Source organism: Ostrea edulis, chromosome 4 (assembly GCF_947568905.1).
Source record: "Ostrea edulis chromosome 4, xbOstEdul1.1, whole genome shotgun sequence".
Lineage (NCBI taxonomy): Eukaryota > Metazoa > Mollusca > Bivalvia > Ostreida > Ostreidae > Ostrea > Ostrea edulis.
The window spans coordinates 56,866,201-56,891,200 of record NC_079167.1 but is presented as its reverse complement, the minus strand read 5'-3'; the positions used below and the strand labels follow the sequence as shown (position 1 = coordinate 56,891,200).

Here is a 25,000-nt window from a genome sequence, read left to right as displayed (position 1 = left end):
CATGTATGGTACATTTTGGGGTATTTTCAGGGAGGTTGCGTAGATTCCATCAATCAGAGTATGACAGCATTATTTATGGTACTGGGTCAACAAGACGTCTCCAAAGTTCAGACTGGACCACTGACATCTTACACGTAAGTGTGCCCTGAAAGCTTCACCTGTCAAAATGTCCACAATGAATTGTTCAGGTTTCCTATTGTATCTCATACCAGACTGTAGTGATGTGTATGAAATTATATTTCTTCTGTCTCTCGATTGTAGTTAAAGCCCTGCATCCAATAAAATTCAGGGAAGAATGGACCAGTCTAATATGACATCTTTCATTTAATTGTTCAGTGGATTTTGATCAAACTTTACACATATCTCAATGCTCAAGATCATTCAGAAAGCATTACTAATAGCACTAAAACTGTTCAAAGGATTTAGACTATTAACAGAGTTCTTGAAATTTCTTTTGAAGTGTCAGACATTTGGTCCGATACTGTTAGAAATAGTGTCAGCCCAAACAAAATTTTGTCAGTCCAGAAAAAAATGCATTGCTTTTGAGGTTTTTATAAATTTTATTTATAATCAACTACATGTGTTATTGTACATGTATTCAATCTCCATCTCAGCTATACGTTCATAAATTCTCCTTTCATACCCTTTCGCATCTTCCTCATATTCTGAATCTTCCTCAATTCACCGAGTCACTTTTTTGCTCCATTTCTCTCTCATCCTCCACTTCTGTCCCATCCTCCACTTCTCTCTCACCCTCCACGTTTCTCTCTATCCTGTCTATTCCTCTCAACTTCTTTCTCATCTTCTTCTGCAATCGTTTAAATTACTTTGGCCCGGGTGTAGTTGGTCTCGCGACTTGGAGCAGATGGTGTCACCTAGCAATAGGTAAAACCGCATCAAACAAAAGCCATTGTCTCCCAGATTCCCGGTTTCTTTTCTCCTCGTAGTTCTCACAACAGATTCCTCACGTTTATGTTTCAATGTCTTGCCGGATTTAGCATCGGTTTGAAAATTTATGGGCCACATGGCCGCCATTTTTCCCGGTAAAAAACGGACTTCGATCCCGATATTTTATCGGCCATCAGGGCCGATAATTAAGTAACTTGTGTCGGACATTTACTACTTTTATCGGATAATCCGACATTACCGACACTTTTCAAGAACTCTGATTAAGGTTTTGGATGAGGGTTACTCAATGTCATATCTCAAAGGTCAAGGTTTTTAAGAAACATTACTTATAATAGCACTTCATCATAGCTTCTTACTGAATGCATGAATTTTGATCAAAATACACACAAATGTTGCAGATGACAAATGGTTTTGAATCAGTCAAGTAGATTTTTGCAGGTCAATCTTAAATGCAGTACCAGTGCACATACTTACAGTATATACATTTTTAACACTTGCAGGATACAGTTTCTGAGGCACATCTACGATTTTTTTGAAGTGATCTTTAAGGTTGAACCCCAACAGGTTCCTGAGGAAGATGAGGAATTGAGAACAGGAGGTGAAAAACTTGTAATGACTTGTGTGGGAGTGGGCTACTCAAATGTCAGCAAAGCTGTTAGTTGATTTGTGCAATAAATTGTTATTTAGTTTGATGGTACATTATTATCATTGTGTTTACAGATCTGTTCACCTGTGTTTTGTTGATCTTAGTATGGGTTTATAACTTTTGAGATGATCCGGTGTCTCATAACAATGAAGCTCAGAGAATTACACACATTGTATTCCATGTACAAAGATTAATACATGTATATACACAAACATTTTTATGCTTTATCATTTGGTGCAAAAAAGAAAATGTACTTTTATATACCAGTACTCTTTATTAGACTTCCTTGTAAATCTGTTCTGGATTTCATGTTAAATACCCATAACTTGTGAAGCATATATAACAGCTTCATTCAATCCTTTTTGATAAATCTACAACAACTGGCACAAAGTAAAATGTCTGTAGTGTAAAGCTATGTACTCTGACTTTCTACCAATATTTCAGATCTACACTTTCAAGTTGAGTCTCCAGTCAACTTCTTAGTCAGCTGGTATTCAACATTCAAGACAAATAATTTCAAATGTCTTAACAAATGACACATATCGAGTAGTGCCACTGACACTTAAACTACATCAACTGACCCATTTCTATGAAAAATGCATATATATCCATAAACAGATTTTAATGTTACTTGAGTCATATAACAAACAAATGACAGAATGATGGACATTCAGTATGATTCACTCAGTGTTTTGTACGACTATTTTACTATAAGGATTCACTTGGAACACTTGCAATAGACAACTGTGGCTTAATTGTTGGTAACTCGTGTATTCCATCCTTGTCAACAACTCGGACTCTGAATGCCGGGAGATTAATGATGAATCGTCTTTTAATCTGAAAGAAAGTAAAATAATGAAAAATGTAGTGCTTCAGTAAAACACAAGTTGTCATAAATAGGCATCTATGAATGCCTTTAAACTGATTATCACAAAAATTGAACTCTTTCTTCAGGACATGTGGTAAACACCAGGATAACCCAAGAAAGCTTGATAGCGTATCTTTAAAGGAGTCCTTACTGTGAGAGCTTATATTTCCAATGTGGTTTTGCACAGACATTGGCATGAGGGAAGGTTTTTGGTTGGGAGGAAGGCAGAGGCCTCTCCCACATACAACCACATCCGATAACAAAATCTTGCCTCAAACATAAGAAGTGAGTGTGCTACTAAGACACCCTAAAAGTCATACTCATAAATGTGATATCCCCTAAACCAGCCAGGAGACTCCCGAAATTGAGCATTAAAAAAATGTCTCCCACTGGGAGTCGAAAACTACTGGATTCCCTCACAAAGGCCAAAATTTAAAAAATGATATAAAAAAAATGTCATCAAGGAAACATGCCAGGTATTTTGCTTGACGGTTAGATGCACATTGATGACCAGCTGATCAGTGGCCATCATTTGATAAGTACACTGCTATGATGATTAGCCTAAAATAGTACATAATTGTTCTGCATGCATTTTCTAAGGAATAAGTTTTAGCATTTTGTACATGCCTAGATCTGCCTTCTCCTTTCTATCATACCTCCTTCAAATAATTATGTGAATTTAACCACCATAATGTGATGATTGAAAATATACTAACATACATACACTTGTTTTAAATTGATGATAAACAAGCCTTCTGGGAGTATTGCATGGCAATACATGGTCCCCTACCTGTCACAAAAATTACTGGACCACAACAATATTCAAAGTCATTATGTAGGTTTATGGTAAAAGGAGAAAATTGGGGAACCAAGATAGGAATGGTTGGAAACCAACTACTATTCTGGTACAAATACTAGACCAGGAAAAATTCAAACTTGATCTGTAACTTGTTATGGCAAAGCAATGTACCATATATCAAATGAATATCTGTAAGCACAACAAAAATCAAGGGACCCACAGGTCTTATTGGTCACCTGATTATTAGTTAAAAGTATCACTAGTGTCAAGGGCTATGAAATCTTCTGCTGCATATCTAAGCTAAATTCTAATGTTTAGCAACAGTATAAAACAAGATGTGTTCATAAAACTTAAATTCCCTCGAAAGCACCGATACTGATGAAAAGCTTTACATAATATATGTAACATTAACACAATAAGACAAATTTGGACCTATCCTAAAGTCAAAACCCTAAGTGTGCAAAATTCATAATTTTGGTACATCTTTTCCTGCTTTTCCTAAATATGCACTTACTTTTTATACCATATCACCAAACATAAAGAAGTCTTTCATATGATTAAGACAATAATCACTGTAATAATTTTGGCACCACCCTAGAACCAAAACTGTTACTACCTGGGATCATGAAATTTATAACTTTGGTAAAGATTGACTTGCTCCTTTTAAATATCTATTTAGTTTCAATTTAGTATCAAGAATGTTTTCCACATATATACTTTATAAATTAAGTTTTGGCCCCACCCTGGGGTCAGAACCTCTAACCCCTGGATCATAAAATTTACAGTTTTGTAGAGGCTTTCTTACTCTACATCATGATGCATTTAGTTTTTCTTACACATGTGTGGTTGTAGAGAAGAAGATTTTTGAAAATTGGTCAATTTTTGTCCTGCCCCTCAGGCTCCAGGGGTGCAGGAGTCCTGAAATTTACAATTTATGTCCCCCTTGTCCCAATCATGCTTCATACCAAATTCAAAAAGAATTACAATAGTTGTTATCAAGAAGAAGTTAAAAGCTGTATGATCCGATGTTCATGTATTATTTTTGTACATAATTACAGGACTTGAAACTAACTTTTTATTTCACCAATCCAGCCAGACTGATAAGGTATAATTTCAACCAATCTGTAGAAAAATTTACCAGAGTTTTTCAGAAATACATATGTAATTAAAAATATTTCGTTCATGTTATTAAACATCTTCACAAGTCAAGAGTTATTGATTCGTTACCTCGCACTAGTGCGATCTTGACTTGTGGAGATGGTTATTAAAATAAAATAACTGAATTTAACTTGATATGCCTCAGACATTATTGTAACACTTTAAATGTGAGATTTATATTTACTAATCTGGTTCATCTGATATCTACAGAGGAATGCCAAATGTGTGTTTAAGATTCCATTAGTATGTTTTCCAAAATGATGTTTTAAAAAATTGACCAGTCCCATCTGATTGACTAAAATAAATGTGAGTCAGTCCACCAGACTTTTAACCAGTCACAGACTGATGGGCATATGTTAATTTCAAGCCCTGAATTACTTTCAAGCAGATTAATTAGTGTTTAAAGTTATTCTATAAATAGCCCCATGCGCATCAGGGGAATCCCAACATGATGTATCAACTCAGACGCAACTGTCTAATTTTAAAGCTGAAAGAGCGTAAAACAAGTTATTAAGAGGTATTTGATATTTTTATTTCTAATAAACTTATGGCACGGTACTGTTGTAACAAAATACACAGCTTTACACAGATAAGACCACCGATGATCTGAAAGTTTGAACTGCACACATGACTCAGACTGTCTGTCACTTGAAATGGCCAAGTGACAGTTGTTAGTAAACACTGATTTGAAATCAAGTAATTCTGATTCAAACAGGTGAAATAATGTATGACATGTCATACAGCCTCATAAATACATATGTGCGATGATTTACCAGCAGTTTAACAAGGTGGAAAAAATTATCGAAATTCAGACCATACATCTTTGAAAATGTTCCATTGCTCACACATTTAATAACTTAAACTGACCATTTTGTTCCCAACCTGATATCAAAACCCTTACCCCTGGGATTATCAAATTCATAATTTTGGTAAAGGACTACCTGCTCTTTCTAAATATCCATTTAGTTTTTCAGTGAATTACAAAAGACCAGTTGAGTTTTCAATTACCTGCTGGATTGATCAATAGATTTTACAATTTGGTCAGACATTTTGGCCTCGCCCTGATACCAAAACCCCAACCCCTGGGGTCATCAAATTTACAATTTGGTAAAAGACTACCTGTTCTTTCTAAATATCCATTTAGTTTTAATTTAGTAACAATAGTACTAAAGAAGATGTTATTTAAATGTTTTACACATAAACGCTATGTAGCAAGTTTGGCCTCACCCTGGGGGTCAGAACCTACCCTGGGGATTATTAAATTCATCATTTTGGTAGAGGCCTTCCTGCTCGACATCATTATGCATTTATTTTATCTTAAACATGTGCGGTTGTAGAGAAGTACAACAAAAAAAGTTTGAAAAACTGATAATTTATGGTATTTTTTCTAAGTCCAAGGGCCATAATTTGGTGAAAAATAGACAGAACAAGGCGAAATTCAAACTTGATCTGTAACTTGTTATGGCAAAGCAATATAATAAATATGAAATAATATCTGCAAGAACAGAGAAACAAAAGGCCCATGGGCCACATCGCTCACGTGGGTCATTTAAAGATTTTTCCTATATATTCGCATATAAAACTTTGATCCCTATTGTGGCCCCAACCTACTCCATGATTTTTACAAACTTGAATCTGCACTATGTAAGGAAGCTTTCATGTAAACAAACTTTTTTGGCCCAGTGATTTTTCAGTACATTTTTAATGATTTTCCCTATATATTTGTATGCAAAATTTTTATCCCCTATTGTGGCCCCATCCTACCCCCTGGGGCCATGATTATAACAAACTTGAATCTGCACTATGTCAGGAAGCTTTCATGTAAATTTCAGCTCTTCTGGCCCAGTGGTTCTTGAGAAGATTTTTATATGACCCCACCCTATTTTTGCATTTTTGTGAAGTTTGGTAGAGAAGAAGTCGAAAATGTACACAGTTTACAGACAGTCGGATGGACGACAGGCGATCAGAAAAGCTCACTTGAGCTTTCAGCTCAGGTGAGCTAAAAAGTGCAGCAAACTGATTTGCTGGACTGACGGACGGACAGACGGATGGACGGAGTGCAAACCTAAAGTCCCCTTCAACTTCGTCGGTAGGAAACCAATAAAGGTGTATATACATGTACATCATCTTGAATGGAAACAATTGCCATGTAAATAAATCTTGAATAAAGTAAAAAAAATTCTTGTTTTCAATTTAAAAACAAAACATTTGGGTTAACAGTTTCATGTGTCGAGAAAATGTCCATGAAAAATCTCCATAAAATGACCCCAAATCTCCACAATTTAGACATCAACCTCCTGGCTTGAATTTCTCGAAAAAAATGTCAAACTCAAGTTGGAGTTTCCTTCTATTTGAGCAGTCAAAATTTGAGTAAAATCTCAACTTAAGTCCAAGTTTCGACATATAAAGTTCTTTTTGAGAAATCCAGGCCTGGACTAGATCCAAGCTGTATCAGATTTATGCATTATGGGATAGATATGTGTTTATAAATAAGAACTACTTACCTCCTCTATACACATGTTTAGTAGCTCTAGTGCTCTTGCTCTTGTTATGTCTACAAAAGATGTAAAAATAACCATCAGAATACAAAATATCCTTACAAACATACCAGTAATATGAAATGACACTCAACATTTTCATCTTACATGGATCATAGATGTAACTTAATTTGATTAACAGTTTAATATGTTAATAATTTTTATTAACTGCTACATTGCCCCCAAATTGGGAAATCGATTTACTCCATAAATTCCAGTAATAAACATGCATGTAGAAGTTGGTAATGTAAATAAGGGGAAAAACTTGGGTTTTGTCACTTCAACTTTGATGACTGATGAGAACTCGCTCAATTTTAACTGTGAATTCATTAATAAAACAATTTTGTAAGTGTTAAAATATTGTTTAATACCAATTCAGGTAAAAGTGCCTACCTACCAACAGACAAACTGAAACGGGAATTTGTACATAAAATGTGCTGGAAAATGACTGTCACTGACCTTCTGTGTAATATCTGTCCAATATAGCGAGGGAGAAAAAGGCTCCATAACCATGAGCAGCAAAGGGACATTTGTTCATTGAGGCCAAGTAGTCCATAAAGTAGAGAGAAGGTCCCTCATTTTTGTCGAATCCTGCCATGAGGAGGTTTACCATGTATGGAGTCTACAAAAATCAAACAAGAAGTCCATGGGCCACATCACTCACCTGAAGTTACATTTTTCTATGTCAATCTTTAAACCCCCATTATGGCCACACCCTGGTTTTGGAAAAACGAATTATTGCTTGTTCATAAATTTGACAAACTGTGTCCTTGTGGCTCTACAAAATTTTTCTGCAATATTTCATATTTAAAACTTCTCTACTCTGGTCCCCAAGTCATGTTTTGAACAAACACATATGTCTACATTAGATAATACCTGCATATTAATTTGACAAACTGCATTCTTGAATTTTTTAAGAAAAATTCCTATACATGTACATTTTCTCATGTAAAACCTTGTTGTGGCATCCCTGACTAGGATGAGGTTTTAATGTACTAAAATGTAATAAATATGCTTCGAACAAAGCAATATTCACAGTTTGAAAGTATCTGCTTTTCTGTTGTTGGCTGGCTACCACAGAAATATCAAAGTTTCTAGTGTGTCACTTGTTCGAGACAGTAATGTATGAATGCACTAAATTGTTTACCCGACTTCTAAGATAATCTGCCAAATTTTTTCGTGTGAAGTTGGCTGCAGCTGTTGGTGATAAATCGTATCCTGCATAAAAAATAATAAAATTCAACATATTCATATTAACTGACAGTCATGATATGTGATTATGGCAACTGTTTTGTATTCTTATCAAGAACAGCCCAAACTCTTGATTCATTTTAAAATGCTATTATAAAATAGCATATCATTTATTTAGCTATTTTCAATATAAATTTACAACCAAATATTGCATCATGAAAATTTATATAACTTAAAGGATGAAAGCTGTACATGACAGTCCTTGCAATGAAATTCATAACAAATGCAAGCCCCCTCCACCTATATTAAAACAACAAACCATTTCTCATCTTGTAGAGTTGAATATTCTTAGAAATGAATTCTGCAAACTGTACAGTGTCTCCTGATTCTCCACTAACCAGCATCACAAGATTATCTGTCATTCTGTGCATTTTGTCGGTGTCTGAAACAGGTTAAAAGTAAATAGAATAATGATCACAACAATAATATGGTACATGGAAGAGTCATAAACCTTATTGCAAATCTCCACAAAACCATTCTAAACTTGCTGGCCAGTAAGACCATTGGAATATCTTAATTTACTGACCCACAGCAAAATTTACTGCCCCCCCCCCCCCTAATTATTATGGTACATCATATGGAGAGAGGAACAAAGCACGATCAACCATAAAACATGGTGAAAATATGATTATCAATCTTATATGTAAATGTTACCCTGGACATCTGGCCTGGATTTCTCGAAAGAAACTTAAGTCGAAACTTGGACTTTGTATTAAGTTTGAGATTTTCCGCAAATTTTCACTGCTCAAATAAAAGAAAACTCAAACTTAAGTTTGAGATATTTTCGAGAAATCCAATGAACTAACGTTATATTGAGAAAACAGTGACTTGACCAAGTAAAGGGAAATATGTTTTCTAAATGTGCAATTTAGTAATGACTAATTCTTACAATCTGATTTGGTGTCTCTAGTCTAGAAATCTTCTGAAGACAAGTGAAATACCATATAAATACATATTTATATATAGAGGGGGTATATATACAGTGATTGGGAAGGCCATGCGCCCTGCGCCATAGTCCCATTCAGGTGAAAATTGGCGCATTAAGTGATCTAATCCATGCGCCAAAGTGCGCATTCATTATCGATTGTAACTTACGTTTTCTTTTCTCTAGAATGAATTGAGTACGACTTACTATTTTTTGTACTTTCATTTTTAATTCCTATGTATTCTGATACACCGAATCTCATTGGTTGCAGCAATACAAATCAAAATAGATAAGCAATAAACTATTTCCTCTTACATCACATCTCATCACGTCTTCTCATGCTTATACTTTAGCGTTTAAGCTTCGGAAGTCTGGCAGGACAGATATAGAATCGACAGAAAGTGAAAAAAAAAAGAAATGAAAAAAAAAAGAGAGAAACCGTCTTCAAATACCAATGCCGAAAAAAGCAATGATACCGTTGAGAAGGGGACATTGAAACAAAGTAGAAACATTTTCAAGAGCGGTGGAAAAGATCGTGGTCATGGTTGAGAGTTTCAATAAAAACAATAATGTTCCACTGCACATTTGCTATTTATTTTTAAAAAAAAATGGTCATTCAAAATATGTTGATGGCCCATTAAATCTGAAAATGGCCCATTGGGAACTTGAACCATGGGGCCATAGTCCCATCAGCCACTTTGGCCTTCCCAATCACTGTATATATATCACTCTGATCAATCATATAACAGCTTATTGATAGAAATTCAGAGGCCTGTGGAAATACTGATTTTAGTCTTTTTCAAAATCAGTTTTACTGCATGGCCAAAACATCTGTCACAGAGATTTGTCAAATATCTAAATTGTTTGATATGCTATAAAGATATATAAAATCTAATTAATCTTGGAAAATTCTTGTACTGTTGACAATAGTGCTGTATAGTGTATACTATACAGATATGTAGTTGAAAATGTTAAAACGATACGGTTATTCATGATGTACCTTGCTTCATTGAAAGTATACTCCTTGCTGAAGAAGTGTCTGATGCCATTAAGACAAAGTCTTTTCCTTGAATACCTATCAAAAACTCCATGTTTTTCTATGATGCTGATCTATCTCCAATGAAAAAGCAAAACTGGCCAATGTGTTTCCGGTGAAACATTAGAGTTATCTACCCTTCATTTCTTTCAAAATTCATTAGTTTTGTGTTATGTCGATTATAGAATATCATGTTAGCATGATATGTAAAGATATGTAATAGATAAAAAATATGGGCACTATATTTTCTTATATTTCGTTTGTTTTTATTTTACGGAAACACCCGAAAATAACCGAACTACGAATTGCGCCGGGCGACTCACAGACAGACATTGTTTCAGAAGACAGAAGTTCAGAACGTACCAGAACGTTTTGGAGTTTATAAAAGAAACGGTACGTTTTTACATGTATTTTGCTAATTTTCATTCATTATAGCATGTCATATGATATATATTTAATCCATGAATAATTCAGAGCCGCCTATCTCTTCTTTTCATTCAAACTAGTATGACCCGAATAATCTCTGCAGTGTGCTTTTACGATGTTTTTTCTATTAAGTCAACACTCACCAGACAAATGAAATTCACTGACTTGAGTTGTTCTATAACGTTTACCATAAGAATTTTGCTTTCAATATTTATAACATTAATTTCGTCAGTGATATACAAACAACCCTGCGCCTGCCATATGCATATATGTCTGCCATACATATGCCGGAAAAGTGTTTTGTAGTAAATCTTAATCACAAGCCTAGGCGGCCTCTAATTTTCGGAGGATAGTAATTTTCAGAAGGCGACCAATTCATTACTTTAGCATACAGGCCTTTGGTAATGAACAATTTATTGTAATGCCAATTTTTCTGCTAATATTAGAGGATAACATGGGTATTTTTCAAACAATTTGTGTACACATCAAACCTATTAAAAAATGTACATGCCAAAGAACTAAATCAGACTATTACACTGCTTTTTCTGTCTCTATTTTTCTTCTTTTTTTCTGTTTGGGTCTTTGCTGTTGTCATTTGGTGAAATTAATTCAACATGGCATCTCTTTTTATACATAGTCTGTGGACAAAAGTTTCGAGACAATTTACGACTTTGTTACACAAGAATGCAAATGTTTCAATTAACCTGTTGGTTTTACTTAATAGCTTTCTTAATCTGGGATAAGTCTTCAAAGACTTTGGAAAAGGTTGGAAAATTGTTCCTTTGAAAAATATTTAGAATTTTTTTTTTGAGTGAACTTTATGAATCTGTAACATGGTTGTGTTACAAAGAATACTTAATTTATTTGCAAAACCAGGATTTAATATGTTAATCGTGGTAAAGTTAACACCGTCACACACCCAGGTTTCATTGGTAGATAACATGATCTGCACGTCTGATCAACATTTCATCAGTACAGTAGATTTGTCCAAACTGTTACGGTTATTAGAATATATTAGTATTAACTATTAACATGTGAATGGTTAAAGTAGGTATTCAAAGAATAATGTAATGCAATTTTTGAATCCCAGTGTACACAACCCCATTATCAAGAATATGTGTTGTAGATACAAATCCTTTCCCATATTTAAATGTTTCTTTTGGATATATTTGAGAAAATAAATTATAATCTTGTATACAGTACGAAAAAAATCTTTACTGACAGAATAAGTACACTAAAATATGGTATTATCAAATGCAATTATTATGGTGGATCTAAGAAGTCTGATTTTAATTAAATTGAGTAAAATCTGTATCAAATATGTGTAGTATATCGTTACTGTCTTTATTGCAATACTTGTTATATTGAAAAGTTCTTCTATTGAAAAATACTTTTCAATACGGTCAGTCTTATTTTTGCCTTCAACAGTGGTAAATATGATTGATTGATTGATTGATTGTATCTTGCTTAACATCTTGCTCGAGAATTTTTCACTCATACAATTTTTATTCGCCCGTCTTAAGACGGGACATATTATGGTATGGCGTTCATGTCCGTCCGTCTGTCCGTCCATCTGTTAGCTTTTTCGTGTCCGACCCGTAACTTAAATACTACAAGGCCTAGAATCATCAAACTTTGTCTGTAGATACATCTTGGGTAGAAGGTGTGTCGCACATTAAAACCAGGTCACTGTGACTTTTCATTAAGAAGATATCTGTCCGTCCGTCTGTTAGCTTTTTCGTGTCCGACCCGTAACTTAAATACTACAAGGCCTAGAATCATCAAACTTTGTCTGTAGATACATCTTGGGTAGAAGGTGTGTTGCACATTAAAACCAGGTCACTGTGACTTTTCATTAAGAAGATATCTGTCCGTCCGTCTGTTAGCTTTTTCGTGTCCGACCCGTAACTTAAATACTACAAGGCCTAGAATCATCAAACTTTGTCTGTAGATACATCTTGGGTAGAAGGTGTGTCGCACATTAAAACCAGGTCACTGTGACTTTTCATTAAGAAGATATCTGTCCGTCCGTCTGTTAGCTTTTTCGTGTCCGACCCGTAACTTAAATACTACAAGGCCTAGAATCATCAAACTTTGTCTGTAGATACATCTTGGGTAGAAGGTGTGTTGCACATTAAAACCAGGTCACTGTGACTTTTCATTAAGAAGATATCTGTCTGTCCGTCCGTCTGTTAGCTTTTTCGTGTCCGACCCGTAACTTAAATACTACAAGGCCTAGAATCATCAAACTTTGTCTGTAGATACATCTTGGGTAGAAGGTGTGTCGCACATTAAAACCAGGTCACTGTGACTTTTCAGTAAGAAGATATCCATCTGTCCGTCCACCTGTTAGCTTTTTCGTGTCCGACCCGTAACTTAAATACTATAAGGTCTAGAATCATCAAACTTTGTCTGTAGATACATCTTGGGTAGAAGATGTGTCGCACATTAAAACCAGGTCACTGTGACTTTTCATTAAGAAGATATGGCCATATATGGCAAAAACTTGTCCGGCTCATAACTTGAAAACTATTAGACCTAGAATCACCAAAATTGGTCAACTAATGCATCTTAGGTAGAAGGTGTGTCGCATCCTACTTTAAGATCACTGTGATATTAAAAAATATGTTTTAATGGGTACAATCTATACTGTTAACAATATGTGACGGGCGTATCATGTGCCGTGGTGGTGCACTTTATTCACTCATACAAGACCGGTGAAGGGCTTCAAATTTAGGCCTACGCTCGGCGCTTACGGCCATTGAGCAGTGAGGGTTCTTTAGCGTGCCACACCTACTGTGACGCTGGACATGTTTTTAAGGTCTCTGAGGACCCGTGACATTCACACCTTATGCCGAGTGTTTGGTGATGGAACTGTCACTACCTGTTTTAACGACTTTGGTCTGTCACGGCCCGGATTTGAACCCCGGCCTTCCGCATGCGGGGGCGAATGCTCTAACCTCTCGGCCACCGCATGGTAAATATGAATAATATGATATGAATGTAAACTTATCTGATATTAGCACAGTTAATTTGAATGAGTATGAAAACCTAGGAAGCTTTTTACCAAGTATATGCCAAGATGCATGAATAATGGTTTGACCAGACAAATTGTCTTAAAAATATTTTGAAGAAATTCCCATTGCGTTAATAAGATTAAATTTGCAGCGTCACAGGAGATGCTTGGAGTTAACATTAGAAATATAGATTGAAAATGTTAATATCTCTTCAGAACATGAAGGTAACAATTTATCCATTAGATATGCAAGCATCCTCACTTAAAGGACACAACGCATGTTTCTAAACTTTTTCATTTTTTCAGCAAAATTAACTCTTTTTATGCCTAAAACTACTTTAAATGTGTTTTAAATGAAATATTTTGCGTAGTTTTCGAGTTTGAAAGCGATGAAATTCAAATCTTGCGATATGCATATTTTCTTTCGCTAGTTTACGCGCCATTTTATGTGACGTCATATGCGCCCTCGGGTTTGAAAACATCTATTAGCCATTTCATAAACAGATTAGATTTAATCGACAAAAAACCAATTGTCACGTTAACGGCTTGTAAATAATAATGCATTAAGATGTTTTGTGCCGTGCTCGGGTGTACTAGTTGTTGGTAGAAAGGATTTAGACTGAGTATTTTTCAATTTTTCGAAGGAAGGTACGAGAAAAAAGACGTGGAAAATTTTTTTGTTGGAGCAAGAACTTTACCTTAAAAAACACACCCGGTCACCTTTTCAAACATCGCTTGGACAGAGACCCTGATAAACTGCGAGAAAATGGATATATCGAAGCTATAAGCACTGGTAGGCCTATAGCATACATTCTGTTTTGTTCTTCAAATTCAATACACACTCGGATCAACTGACCTTCACCTTATAACAACATATATCGACGGTACAATGTAACTTCTACCAACTGGTAGATTTACAATGACAAAAAATAAAGATACAAAATAATTGAACTTTTAATTATACAAATAATAGAATATTGTATTTCCTAACTTTAAATTGAATTATAAAATTATTTCTTTATTGAACTCGTAGCATCTTGAGTGCGTCAGTAGGCTATAACGCCGTGCTCTCACTTCGTACTTCCTAAAGACGTGCAGATCACAATTCAAAAATAGTAATAAGATTGCTTTATCAAAATAAAATAATGTGATTACCACTTTAAATTTGAATATTTTTATTGATTTGTGTGTGTGTTGTCTTTTTCTTTCTTTCCGAAATGCACGCGTGACAATAGCTTGGCATAGGGCCTAGTTGTCAACAATTTAACGTATCATAATTTGTCTAATCCAAAGATAAATAATGATTACACTGTTTATTTTAGAAAAACAGCGCCAATTACAGATGTATAAAGGAATAACATCCCCAAACAGTTTGTAGACAGCGGCCCATATAAACATTATTTACTCACAATTTTGCCGATTTCATACACGCTTTACTCGCTATATTTATGTATTTACATCGTTATATGTGTGCACTGGTGGCGAACACATATAAAACTCGGACAATTTATCAACATCGATTTAAATGTTGCCCATGGTAAATTAATTAGGCCCCTAAAAGTTGAGTTTTTAATAATATCTCGCAGTACTTTCACAATCCGAAGGGCGCATGTGACGTCACTGTACCACGTGACTACCTACCTAATTAACTCGACTTTTTGAAATCGGGGCTTAGATTTAAGTCTGTATTGTGGTTAAATATCGCAAAATTTCTGCGAACGAACTATTAGAATTAATTACTATAAGCATAAAGAAAACAAAATGCATGTAATATTGTATACTTTGAAAACATGAGATGTGTCCTTTAAAGGGACTGGTTCACATTTTTCGAAAGAAACATTTTTCATCTTTGATGTTAAAACTTCAAAATATAGCTCATTTAATATTGTCAACCAAAATTTGGACCATCTGAATGCAAGGATAAGAGCAATATTTTAGCTTTGATTCTGTGTTATGCAAACAAAGACTCGAGTCTTTTTATGTAAACAAACAAACCATTGAAATTTTATAGCATTTTCATTTTGTACAATCACAATTTTAAATGACACAATTTACCTAAAGTATACATGGCAGGGCTTTGTCCAGCATTTAGATGTTACTACCCATTTTATATTTAAGGGGAATTTTTTATAATGCAGTCGTGAGCTTCCAGGGGATGGGGGACATCCTTGGAATATGATATCCACAGATTATTACAGTCATATATTAATTGATTAATTGCTCATTTTATCTATCTTGTAAGTCTGACAATTATAGAAAATGACTAAAAATACATAAAAATGCTTTTTGTTGAAAATTCTCATACCATTTTGTAAAGTTTCTACAAATGAAGGGAACTTTTTTATCTGTGGAAGGGGAAATATCCATTTGTTGCCAAAGGGGAAAGGTGCCTTTTACTGGTAGTAAAAACAACCTAGATAAATCCCTGCATGGGATGTGATATATATAATAAACTTAAATCAATATCCATTTATTTCGAAAACCCCGTAAACAATAACACACCTCAATCTTTGTTTTCAAAACAAATAATAAATTCTCTATAATGAGCTTCTGTCACGAATAACTTAAAAAAAAATTTTGAAACCTTCTAAGCCTATTAGAATGTAGATTTTGATCATTTAAAGTGAAAAACAAAATTTGGAGGAAAATTGTGAATTAGTAGATTGAATTTTGTTCAAAATATTACTTCTGGGAGCAGGGTGGGACCACATTAGGGGCTTTAAAGTTTTACTTAGTGATGTATAAATTTGAAATATCCTTATCGTATTGATTTGGAAGTGCATGTCCTTATTTAGTGTAGATTCAACAGTGATTTTTTAAGACCCATTTTAGGTCCGAATATCGGCCCTTTCCCCTACCAAAATTACCAATTTTTTCCCAATTTAACCTGCACTTTTCCTAATACTAAAAACTGGGAAAACATATTTGTTAAAAAAAATAAGTTCAATGTGAATAGTTTATGTACAGCATGACAAAGACACATCAATTCTAGATGATTTATAATGAATAGTCGGAAATTTTAAAAGCTTAAAGAAAAGAAAGTGAGAAATTTAAAATTATAGAAGAATGACATCAATTTGTGTTTGATTTCTTGTTTGATATGATATATTTAGCATATTTACAATAACAGTCTTCACAAAAAACTTTGTGAAGCACCCTTTGGGCCTCCCAGTATAATAATTTTGCAAGCCCGAACAATATTTTAATGGCCCAAAATATTTTATCTAATTTGATCACTTGTCATTTGCAAGGTGTATGCTGATTCTACACTATAGATACATGTATGTTCTACTGTAGGAAAATATACAACTGACATTAAAAGGATTACATATCTTATTTTTCAAAATATTAATCTCGCAGATGACATCAGCAGCTCCTGTTCAGAATCTGCTTTGTTTTGTAATCATCACGTACAAAACATTTTGTTTTCTCAAGAATTAAATCTTAGCAAAGGCCCACCCTTGGTCCAATGGGGCATGAATTTTCGTTCTCTTTTCTCCTTGGCTTGTGCAACCGTTTTTCTTTATTTGGATCTGATGGTTGTGATTGCTAAATATGCTTGTGAGGTTTTGAATTTCACGGACGACCCCCCCTCCCTACATGGGCACTGGAAGTTAATGTAAATATATAGTATGTGCATGTATTTTTTATACATGCACAAACTATATATTTACATTAACTTCTAGTGCCCGTGCCTCCCTATACTTTAGAAAAGGCAGCATGGTTGAAAAATGATCGATGCGAAAGTCTTGAGTCAATCTCACGTTTTATTTGTAATATATACAACACATACAATAAAACATTTACAGGACCGCCGGACTCATGGGTTAAATATTTTTAGAAGCCCGATCCCGATTTTACTGGCATCGGGCCACCGGCTAACGTCGAAGACTGCAATAATGACTAGCTTTTCCCAATTTCATCAAAATGGTGACAAGTTTTCTCAATTCGAAAGCCACTGAACCCTTTTGAAAAATGTTGAAAAATCACTGTTCAATTTTCTTCATTGATCATGGAAGCAGTGCATGTTCATGGTAGGGGGTTAAAGATATACACTCTTATAATATACACTCTTATATGTTATATCTTACTTATTTTACTACATGTATATGATGAATAAAGATTTCTTAAACAATAACTGGAATGGTATATATTGCAGACCTAAAGATTTCTGTAGAAATCTTTCCAACAGCAATATAATAATTAGAGTCTCTGAAAGTAATACAAACCTTGGGACAATGTAGGTTCATTAGCCAGCTTTTGAGTAAATTAAATGAACAGGTTGGTTCTGGTGAGCATTGTTGTCCATGGGCCTATTGTTTATTGTTAAATGTCAATTAAAAAGTATTTTAGTTGACATTTATTATCATGAATACAATATAGTTGAAGATGCAAATTCTTTTATTGAGCAACATGCATGACTTATACATAAACTATTCCATGTATTGGCACGTAGTATGTTTATCATGCACATATTTGAAATCGTTATCTTATCTCGAAGGTCAGTTAGGCTAAGTCACTTTATCATATACATTGGGAGTAGGGAGGACTGATTTCATTTTTAATAAATATGTCCTACTACCATAGTGGAGTAGATCCCGTTACTCGATACAAACAAAAAGAGCAACAGATCAAGCAGAGACAGCTTGAACAAAGCAACAGAGCTGTGCACTTATGGAGAAAAGCTCGTCTTCATGTTTTAAGAAATCAGGATTTGAAAGACAGAATACGTGGTCAGTAAGCTTAATTTTCATTCAATTAAAAAGACTAATTTGAATAAATTGGTGTAATATTGTAAAAACTTCTTTAAGCCCTGTAATCGGAGATTTGTGGGCATATAGTTTTGGTCTGTCTGCAAAAGCTTTAACCTTGGCCCACAAGCAATTGTATCGCTTGGGGTCGAATTTACTATATAAAGAGTAAAGGTATAGAACTCTAAATATAGGGTATCCAAGTTAGCCGATGTAAAAACAATAAATTAATTGATATAAAATTCTACTTTGTATTTTAATTTATTCATACATAATCAATCTACATTACTACCAAAGTTCATCCCGAAATTCCGTATACTTCCCAAGATATGCAGAAATGAACTCGGAAAAATGCCTATTATTTTTTGGTTGACTTTTAGCTGGGCCCTGACACTATACGACTACACAGAGTGTTTGAGCATTGCAACAAGCTATCAAATAGAATGTACAGCATAAAATATCATTTCTAAAATGAATTTCTTACCCCAATTCATAAAATGAAGTCCGTAATAGCTCCAAGTGACTGAAAATTTTAACTCGTCTCTACTTTCATTTAACAAAGTCATTTTCATCGGTGCCACTAACTACCCACATTGACATCATTATTATCAATCGTCAAACACCTGCGAAAAACTTTAATCTTGGTCATAACTTTTGAACAGTTCTAGGCCTTTCATATTCTCATGTGCATTCCTTATGACAAGACCTTTCTTTTGGTATCAACATTTTTTACCTCCTCATGACCTTCACATTTGAGTTTCATCTACTTTAAATTTGAAAAACTTTAACTTAGGACATAACTTTTGAATGGTTAATGATAGGGCTTTCATATATTTCACATGTGTATTCCTTTTTGACAAGACCGATTTTGGGTACCATGATTACTTTGTTGCCATTCAGAGGCATCTGTTTCACAAACATGTCTTTTATCTTCTTTTTATACGCAGGCATATTATCCTGTACAGTGCTCCAAGTTGCGAGTAAAACGGTCGCATTTGTGACCAGAAAATCAATTTTGCAACTAGAGATTATAATTAAGTCGCATTTTCGCGAGTGTAGAAAATTTGGGCAACCAGTAAAATTTTAGAATCGGGATCGGAAGTCTAAATAAATATTTTTCAGTCTCGGTCAAAACAATCAAGATGGCGGGAAAACGAGGTTTAGAGCACTTTGGATTTATCAATAGTAAAAAACAGAAGCCTTGGCCTAGTACATGTAACAAAGAAATTCAAGAATCACACAGGGAAAGTTCTGCATCAAAAGATGGTGTAGCAGTGTCTAAAGAGAAATGCAAAAGTAAAGGATGAACCCCAGTCCTGAAATGGTGGAGGGAATTTTCGTGATGGCAAAATGTTTTGCAGAATTTGTGAGGCCAATTAGCCAGCAACGTCCACCATTTCTGAACATCCATTGTCCTATTTCGCCACGATCGAGTGTACATCTTTCAAACGTGGAAGTGTGACTATTCACGGTAACAGTAAGAGACATGTCGTTGTCCGTGACTGCATTATTAGCAGTAAGTCGAGCGGGGCAACTGTTGCTGTTAATTTTCAAAGACAATCAAACTCGGGATGTAGTGTTCTTATTGATGCTGGTACTAATTGTTCAGCAAAAGATCCATCAAAACTAGTAGTTCTTATTCGCATAACATGATAAGCAGTGAAGGCTCACTTATTGATAACTTTAAAGCAAATCCTTGTGTGGAACGCTGGGTTTTCTTCCCCAGAAGCGTACTGTACAATATACAGGATGGCCCGATGCAATACAACTTTTGCCAGAGTAAATACTTGACTTGTTAGCATACAGCATGTTTCACAGTACATTTCTATTCAGTTTAAAAATAAAACAAAAAAAATGTATACATGGTTGTTGATTTGTTACTTGAAAGAAATTCATATTTTTAAAAAAATCCTTGTAAGTCTTATATTTACAAAATCTTTTACTATGGCGAGAAGAAATTTTGAACATGGCGACTAGAAATTTTAAAATGGCGACCAGAAATATTTTTAGGTCGCCATTTTGCGACCTGATAGCAGATGCGACTTGGAGCACTGCTGTATAGGATAATATGCCTGCATATAAAAAGAAGATAAAAGACATGTATCGCTTCTGTCCGTCAATCTATCCCTTTAAATTTGTCTTCGCAACTCTTTCTAAACCCTTTGGGGGATTTTGATGAAACTTGGTACAAGGAAAGATCACAATGTGGAATTGCGTACTGCAAGGGGAATGCTGTCCGATGTTTTTAGCTCTCCTGAACCGAAGGTTCAAGTGAGCTTTTCTGATCTCTTTTTGTCCGTCGTCTGTCTGTCCGTCTGTCTGTTAAACTTTTCACATTTTCAACTTCTTCTCCAGAACCACTGGGCCAATTTCTACCAAACATGGCCAAAAGCATCCTTGGGTGAAGGGCTTTCAAGTTTGTTCAAATGAAGGGCCATGTCCCTTTCAAAGGGGAGATAATCACAAAAATGCAAAAATAGGGTGGGGTCATTTAAAAATCTTCTTCTCAAGAACCACTGGGCCAGAAGAGCTGAAATTTACCTGAAAGCTTCCTGACATATTGCAGATTCAAGTTTGTTCAAATCATGGGCTCTGGGGGTTGGATGGGGCCACAATAGGGGATCAAAGTTTTACATACAAATATATAGGAAAAATCTTCTTCTCAAGAACCACTGAGCCAGAAAAGCTGATTTTTACATGAAAACTTTCTGACATAATGCAGATTCAAGTTTGTTCAAATTATGGCCCCCGGGGGTAGGATGGGGCCACAAGGGGGATCAAAGTTTTACATACAAATATATAGTTAAAATCTTTTTCTCAATAACCACTGAGTCAGAAAAGCTGATATTTACAAGAAAACTTTCTGACATAGTGCAGATTCAAGTTTGTTCAAATCACGGCCCCCGGGGGTAGGATGGGGCCACAAGTGTGGGGGGGGGGGGGGGTTCAAAGTTTTACATACAAATATAGGAAAAAGCTTTAAAAATCTTCTTCTCAAGAACCATTGGGCCAAAGAAGTTGACATTTACATGAAAGCTTTCTGACATAGTGTAGATTCAAGTTTGCAAAGGGTAGTTTGGGCCATAATAGGGACTAAGGTTTTACATGCAAATATATATGGAAAGTCTTCAGATATGGGCCAAGGTGACTCAGGTGAGCGATGTGGCCCATGGGCCTCTTGTTTAAAGGAGTTGTGGCCCTTGGACTTAATTTTTTTTCTATTCACAATACTTTGTCTTTGCAACTCCTCCTAAACCCTTTGGGAGATTTTGATGAAACTTGGTACAAAGAAAGATCGCAATAATATGGAGATGTGCATATTACAAGGGGAATGCTGCATCACTATTTTTGAAGGAGTTAGGGCCTTTGGACTTGGATTTATTTTATGCAAGTACATTGTTTTCGCAATTCCTCCTAGACCCTTTGAGGGATTTTGATGAAACTTGGTACAAAGAAAGATCAAAATGTGGAGCTGTGCATATTGCAAGGGGAATGCTGTCCAATGGTTTTTAAAGGAGTTGTGGTCCTTGGTCTTAATTTTTTCTCTTCAAAATACTTTGTCTAAGCAACTCCTAAACCCTTTGGAGGATTATGATGACACTTGGTACAAAGAAAGATCACAATATGGAGATGTGCATATTGCAAGGGAATGCTGTCCCACTATTTTTGAAGGAGTTAGGGCCCTTGGACTTAGATTTATTTAATGCAAAATACATTGTTAATTGCAAGTCCGACGAAATCTTTTTGTAGTTAATCCTTTCTTACTTTTTCTGATTTCTGGGTCAATTGTGTATACGGGCGTATCATGTACCAGTTTAACGGTGCCCTATTTTTGAATTTTCGGATGCTAAAAATGGTAAATTTTATGTTTATTGGTGCATTTTTATAGGGGGGGGTATTCTGGGGTATATGTCAGATCATATCCACAAGCACCTATGAGCAAATTAAAAAATGGAGTCAAGGGAGTGAAATGAAAATAAAAAAATAAGTTCCAAAAGTGTTGAGACGAGTCGATAAAGAAATAAAATTGGAAAAGGGGTATCTCCTTTTTTTTAAATAAAATGTTAAATAATAGAAATCCACACAATAAAAAATGTTAAGCATTTATTTGGATTCAGTATATATTAACTGACAGAGTATTAAATCAGTTTCTTCGCTTCTTGGCATTCCGTGTGGAAATTTATTTTTCCTGCAAGCAGACATGCTTGGCATATGGGACGAACAATAGCAAAACTTCTTGAAGTCTCCTGAATTCTTCACAATTGGTCACATCTGAGTCTCCACACTGATTGCATCAAAAATCTGTGTTGACCCTATTAGAAAATAAAACGTTAATAAAATCAAATGAAGTAGGAAGCTATATAAACTTATGTGTGTAACTTCTAGTAGCGGCTTTCAATACGTCGAATATATTCTTCCCCTGGGCAGCTGTGTTACTGTTGGAATCCTGGCCAGACTTGAATTTATCACTCATGCAGACATGGATTGGTATCTAAATTGTGTTAATCCTAAACCTTCAAACAAAATCTGAGTACGAGTCTACACCAATACCCATTCAATGTTACCATGGAAATGTTAATCAGTATCAATGTGCGTGAATTATCACAATATGCTTTTAACAATTTGATTTCATAGAATAAAGTGTATGACTATATAACTATTCAATGGCTTACCCAAAATCTTTAAACATGCTGACAGGTGTTTGAGGATTTATGTCAGTGTTTTCACTCTCGATCCGAGATATTTTGGGGAGATATTTTTGTCTGATTCTTCTAAGAGATCCGAAATGACATGCCCAACAATGTCATTTAAACGTGCCTTCACAATTTTGCTGCGGCAAACTGCTGCGTCGATGCATTTAACATTGGTTCTGATGTACATGTGATCCTCCATATTCCCGCGGAAACGTCGTTAAACTAGTTTTCATCAATGGTAAATAGTTGTAATCAGTAAGACGCTCTAATTCAGTTTTAAAGAATTCAATTATCAACAAGCGTTTATATGATTCTTATTGTGTATAACGATCCCGATTTTCATTTGAAAACATGACAAGATAGACGTTCGGCAGGGATTTAAAAAATAAAAGTAAATTTTACAATTTTTTTTTTCTACAATTTTTTTTCTTTCGGTATTTAAAAAAAATCAGGTCGGCATTTCCCATTAAACAGAAAATAAAAAAAAACTCTGGCCCTAGGATGAATATCAAACTACAACAAAAATTTGTGAGAAAGTTTTATCCGGTGTGGTCAAAATTAGAGAGCTGTTAAAAACAAATTGATGTTTTGAACTGATGCAGTCATTGCTTGAAAATAAAAGAAGATGAACCAAAATCTCAGGGTTTATTATTCTGTCTGATAAAAATTTGAACTTGTCTGGTAGATTTTCTAAATTATCCCTAATTTACAGGACAATGTCTGGTAGATATTTATGATTTTTTGCCAACTCTGCTGAAGGTACTTGAAACATGCATTATATATTGGGATGTTTTTTGTCCATTTCCTCTGTCTTACTTGTCCAAGTAGTTTATTTTCGATTTGTATACTCTAGATATAGAGACAGTAAATGCGAACATATCAGATTATCTTGCTGGTGTTTTCACTGTTAAGTTTGTCTTCCTGCTCAACCATGATCACATTTAACCATTTTTAAAGGTGTATCACATCAATGTTGAAATGTTCATGGGAATACTCAATATTTTAACATATGGGTAACAAAAAGAACAGAAAAAACAAATTGTATGATACACTATTTTCTATGGATGTACTGTACTTATCTGTCTTCATTATGTCAGACATGTTATTTGGCAGATACACATGTGCACCAATTTGTTATTTGGCAGATACACATGTGCACCAATTTAGTATGGTGAGAATACAAGCAGCCATGACTATTGTTAGAATAATGATGAAAGATTGTCAATGTCGGGGGGGGGGGGGGGGGGGGAACTCATTTTGCAAGTTTTGCTTTCATTCAGAATCTTTGTAGACTTGAAATCATCTAGATTAATTCTTTTATTCATTTATTTATTTTATTTTATTTTTTTTTATTAAACCAGTTTACTTTATCATATTAAAGTATTCATCTTTGAAAGTTTACCCTCTAGTGAAACGGCTGTAATATTTGTGCGAGTTTTCTTTGCAGAACAGACCGCTCCATGGCAGTGAATGTTTACAGCACCAACAACCAGGCAGACAACCTTAGTCGCCATGACATCCTCGCATGGGTTAATGACAGCATCAGCACAAGTTATGGCAAAATTGAAGAACTCTGTTCAGGTTGGTTTGTTTTTAGATGATGATCTGTAGCTCCTTAAACTATATTTATATGTCGTGTGACTTCCTTCACATCATGTGTATATCATGTGTCTCCTTACACTTGATTTGTCACACAGGCTTATTCCACTGACACAGCCACATTTCTTGACCCAAATGATAAAATGCAAACCTTTAAAAATTGATAGTCTTCATTGTTATTGCACTCCTAGATATACTGACCCCTAACCACAGGATCCAACATTTGAAAGATTATTCCATATATTCATAAGAGTAAAGTAGGGGTTAGTGATAGGGGTCATTAGATTTTCATGAATTTCAAGAAGAAATTGTATGTAGATTGCATGTTTCTCCTAAATTGTCCTTTCTCACAGCTTATGCAGGAGTGTAAAAGTGCTCGATGTTT

The 25,000-nt window shown here is 34.9% G+C and overlaps 3 protein-coding genes across 20 annotated transcripts in view; 2 read left to right on the top strand and 1 right to left on the bottom strand.

The window, feature by feature from the left end:
• LOC125668077 (RNA 3'-terminal phosphate cyclase-like protein) overlaps window positions 1-1,601 on the top strand; it is a 14,401-nt gene extending 12,800 nt beyond the window's left edge. The window contains exons 8-9 of one of the 2 annotated variants that reach the window (XR_007367443.2): window positions 1-134; window positions 1,410-1,515. The exon at window positions 1-134 is cut by the window's left edge and continues 35 nt beyond it. Coding sequence is in view for 1 of the 2 variants with exons in the window: in XM_048901837.2 (XP_048757794.1) it covers window positions 31-134; window positions 1,410-1,572 (267 nt within the window). In the remaining variant the exon portion in view is untranslated. Of the gene's footprint in view, window positions 135-1,409 lie in introns of both variants that reach the window. The other variant, XM_048901837.2, reaches the window with a different exon arrangement.
• Window positions 1,602-2,160: 559 nt separating this feature from the next.
• LOC125668080 (proteasome subunit beta type-2-like) lies at window positions 2,161-10,295 on the bottom strand. Its single transcript, XM_048901845.2, has 6 exons — window positions 10,094-10,295; window positions 8,428-8,550; window positions 8,065-8,135; window positions 7,377-7,539; window positions 6,885-6,934; window positions 2,161-2,392 (listed from the first exon to the last, which is right to left on the bottom strand). Exons 1-6 carry the CDS (start codon window positions 10,182-10,184, stop codon window positions 2,264-2,266), a joined length of 627 nt encoding a protein of 208 aa, XP_048757802.1. The 5' UTR covers window positions 10,185-10,295; the 3' UTR covers window positions 2,161-2,263.
• Window positions 10,281-25,000, top strand: part of LOC125668078 (microtubule-associated protein RP/EB family member 1-like) — a 28,432-nt gene continuing 13,712 nt past the window's right edge. For 8 of the 17 annotated variants that reach the window (XM_048901844.2, XM_048901842.2, XM_056163095.1 and 5 more), the window contains exons 1-2: window positions 10,368-10,522; window positions 24,464-24,597. In XM_048901844.2, the coding sequence (XP_048757801.1) occupies window positions 24,477-24,597 (121 nt within the window). In that variant the 5' untranslated portion in view covers window positions 10,368-10,522; window positions 24,464-24,476. Of the gene's footprint in view, window positions 10,523-24,463; window positions 24,598-25,000 lie in introns of all 17 variants that reach the window. The other 9 variants (XM_056163100.1, XM_056163096.1, XM_056163103.1 and 6 more) reach the window with 7 other exon arrangements.

Excerpts from the sequence above, each read along its gene's own strand:
- LOC125668080 (XM_048901845.2), bottom strand. The coding sequence starts at position 10,184 with ATGGAGTTTTTGATAGGTATTCAAGGAAAAGACTTTGTCTTAATGGCA. Across the intron at positions 8,551-10,093 it reads TATACTTTCAATGAAGCAAG|ACACCGACAAAATGCACAGA; the intron begins GTACATCATGAA and ends AACCTGTTTCAG. Across the intron at positions 8,136-8,427 it reads ACTCTACAAGATGAGAAATG|GATACGATTTATCACCAACA; the intron begins GTTTGTTGTTTT and ends TTTTTTATGCAG.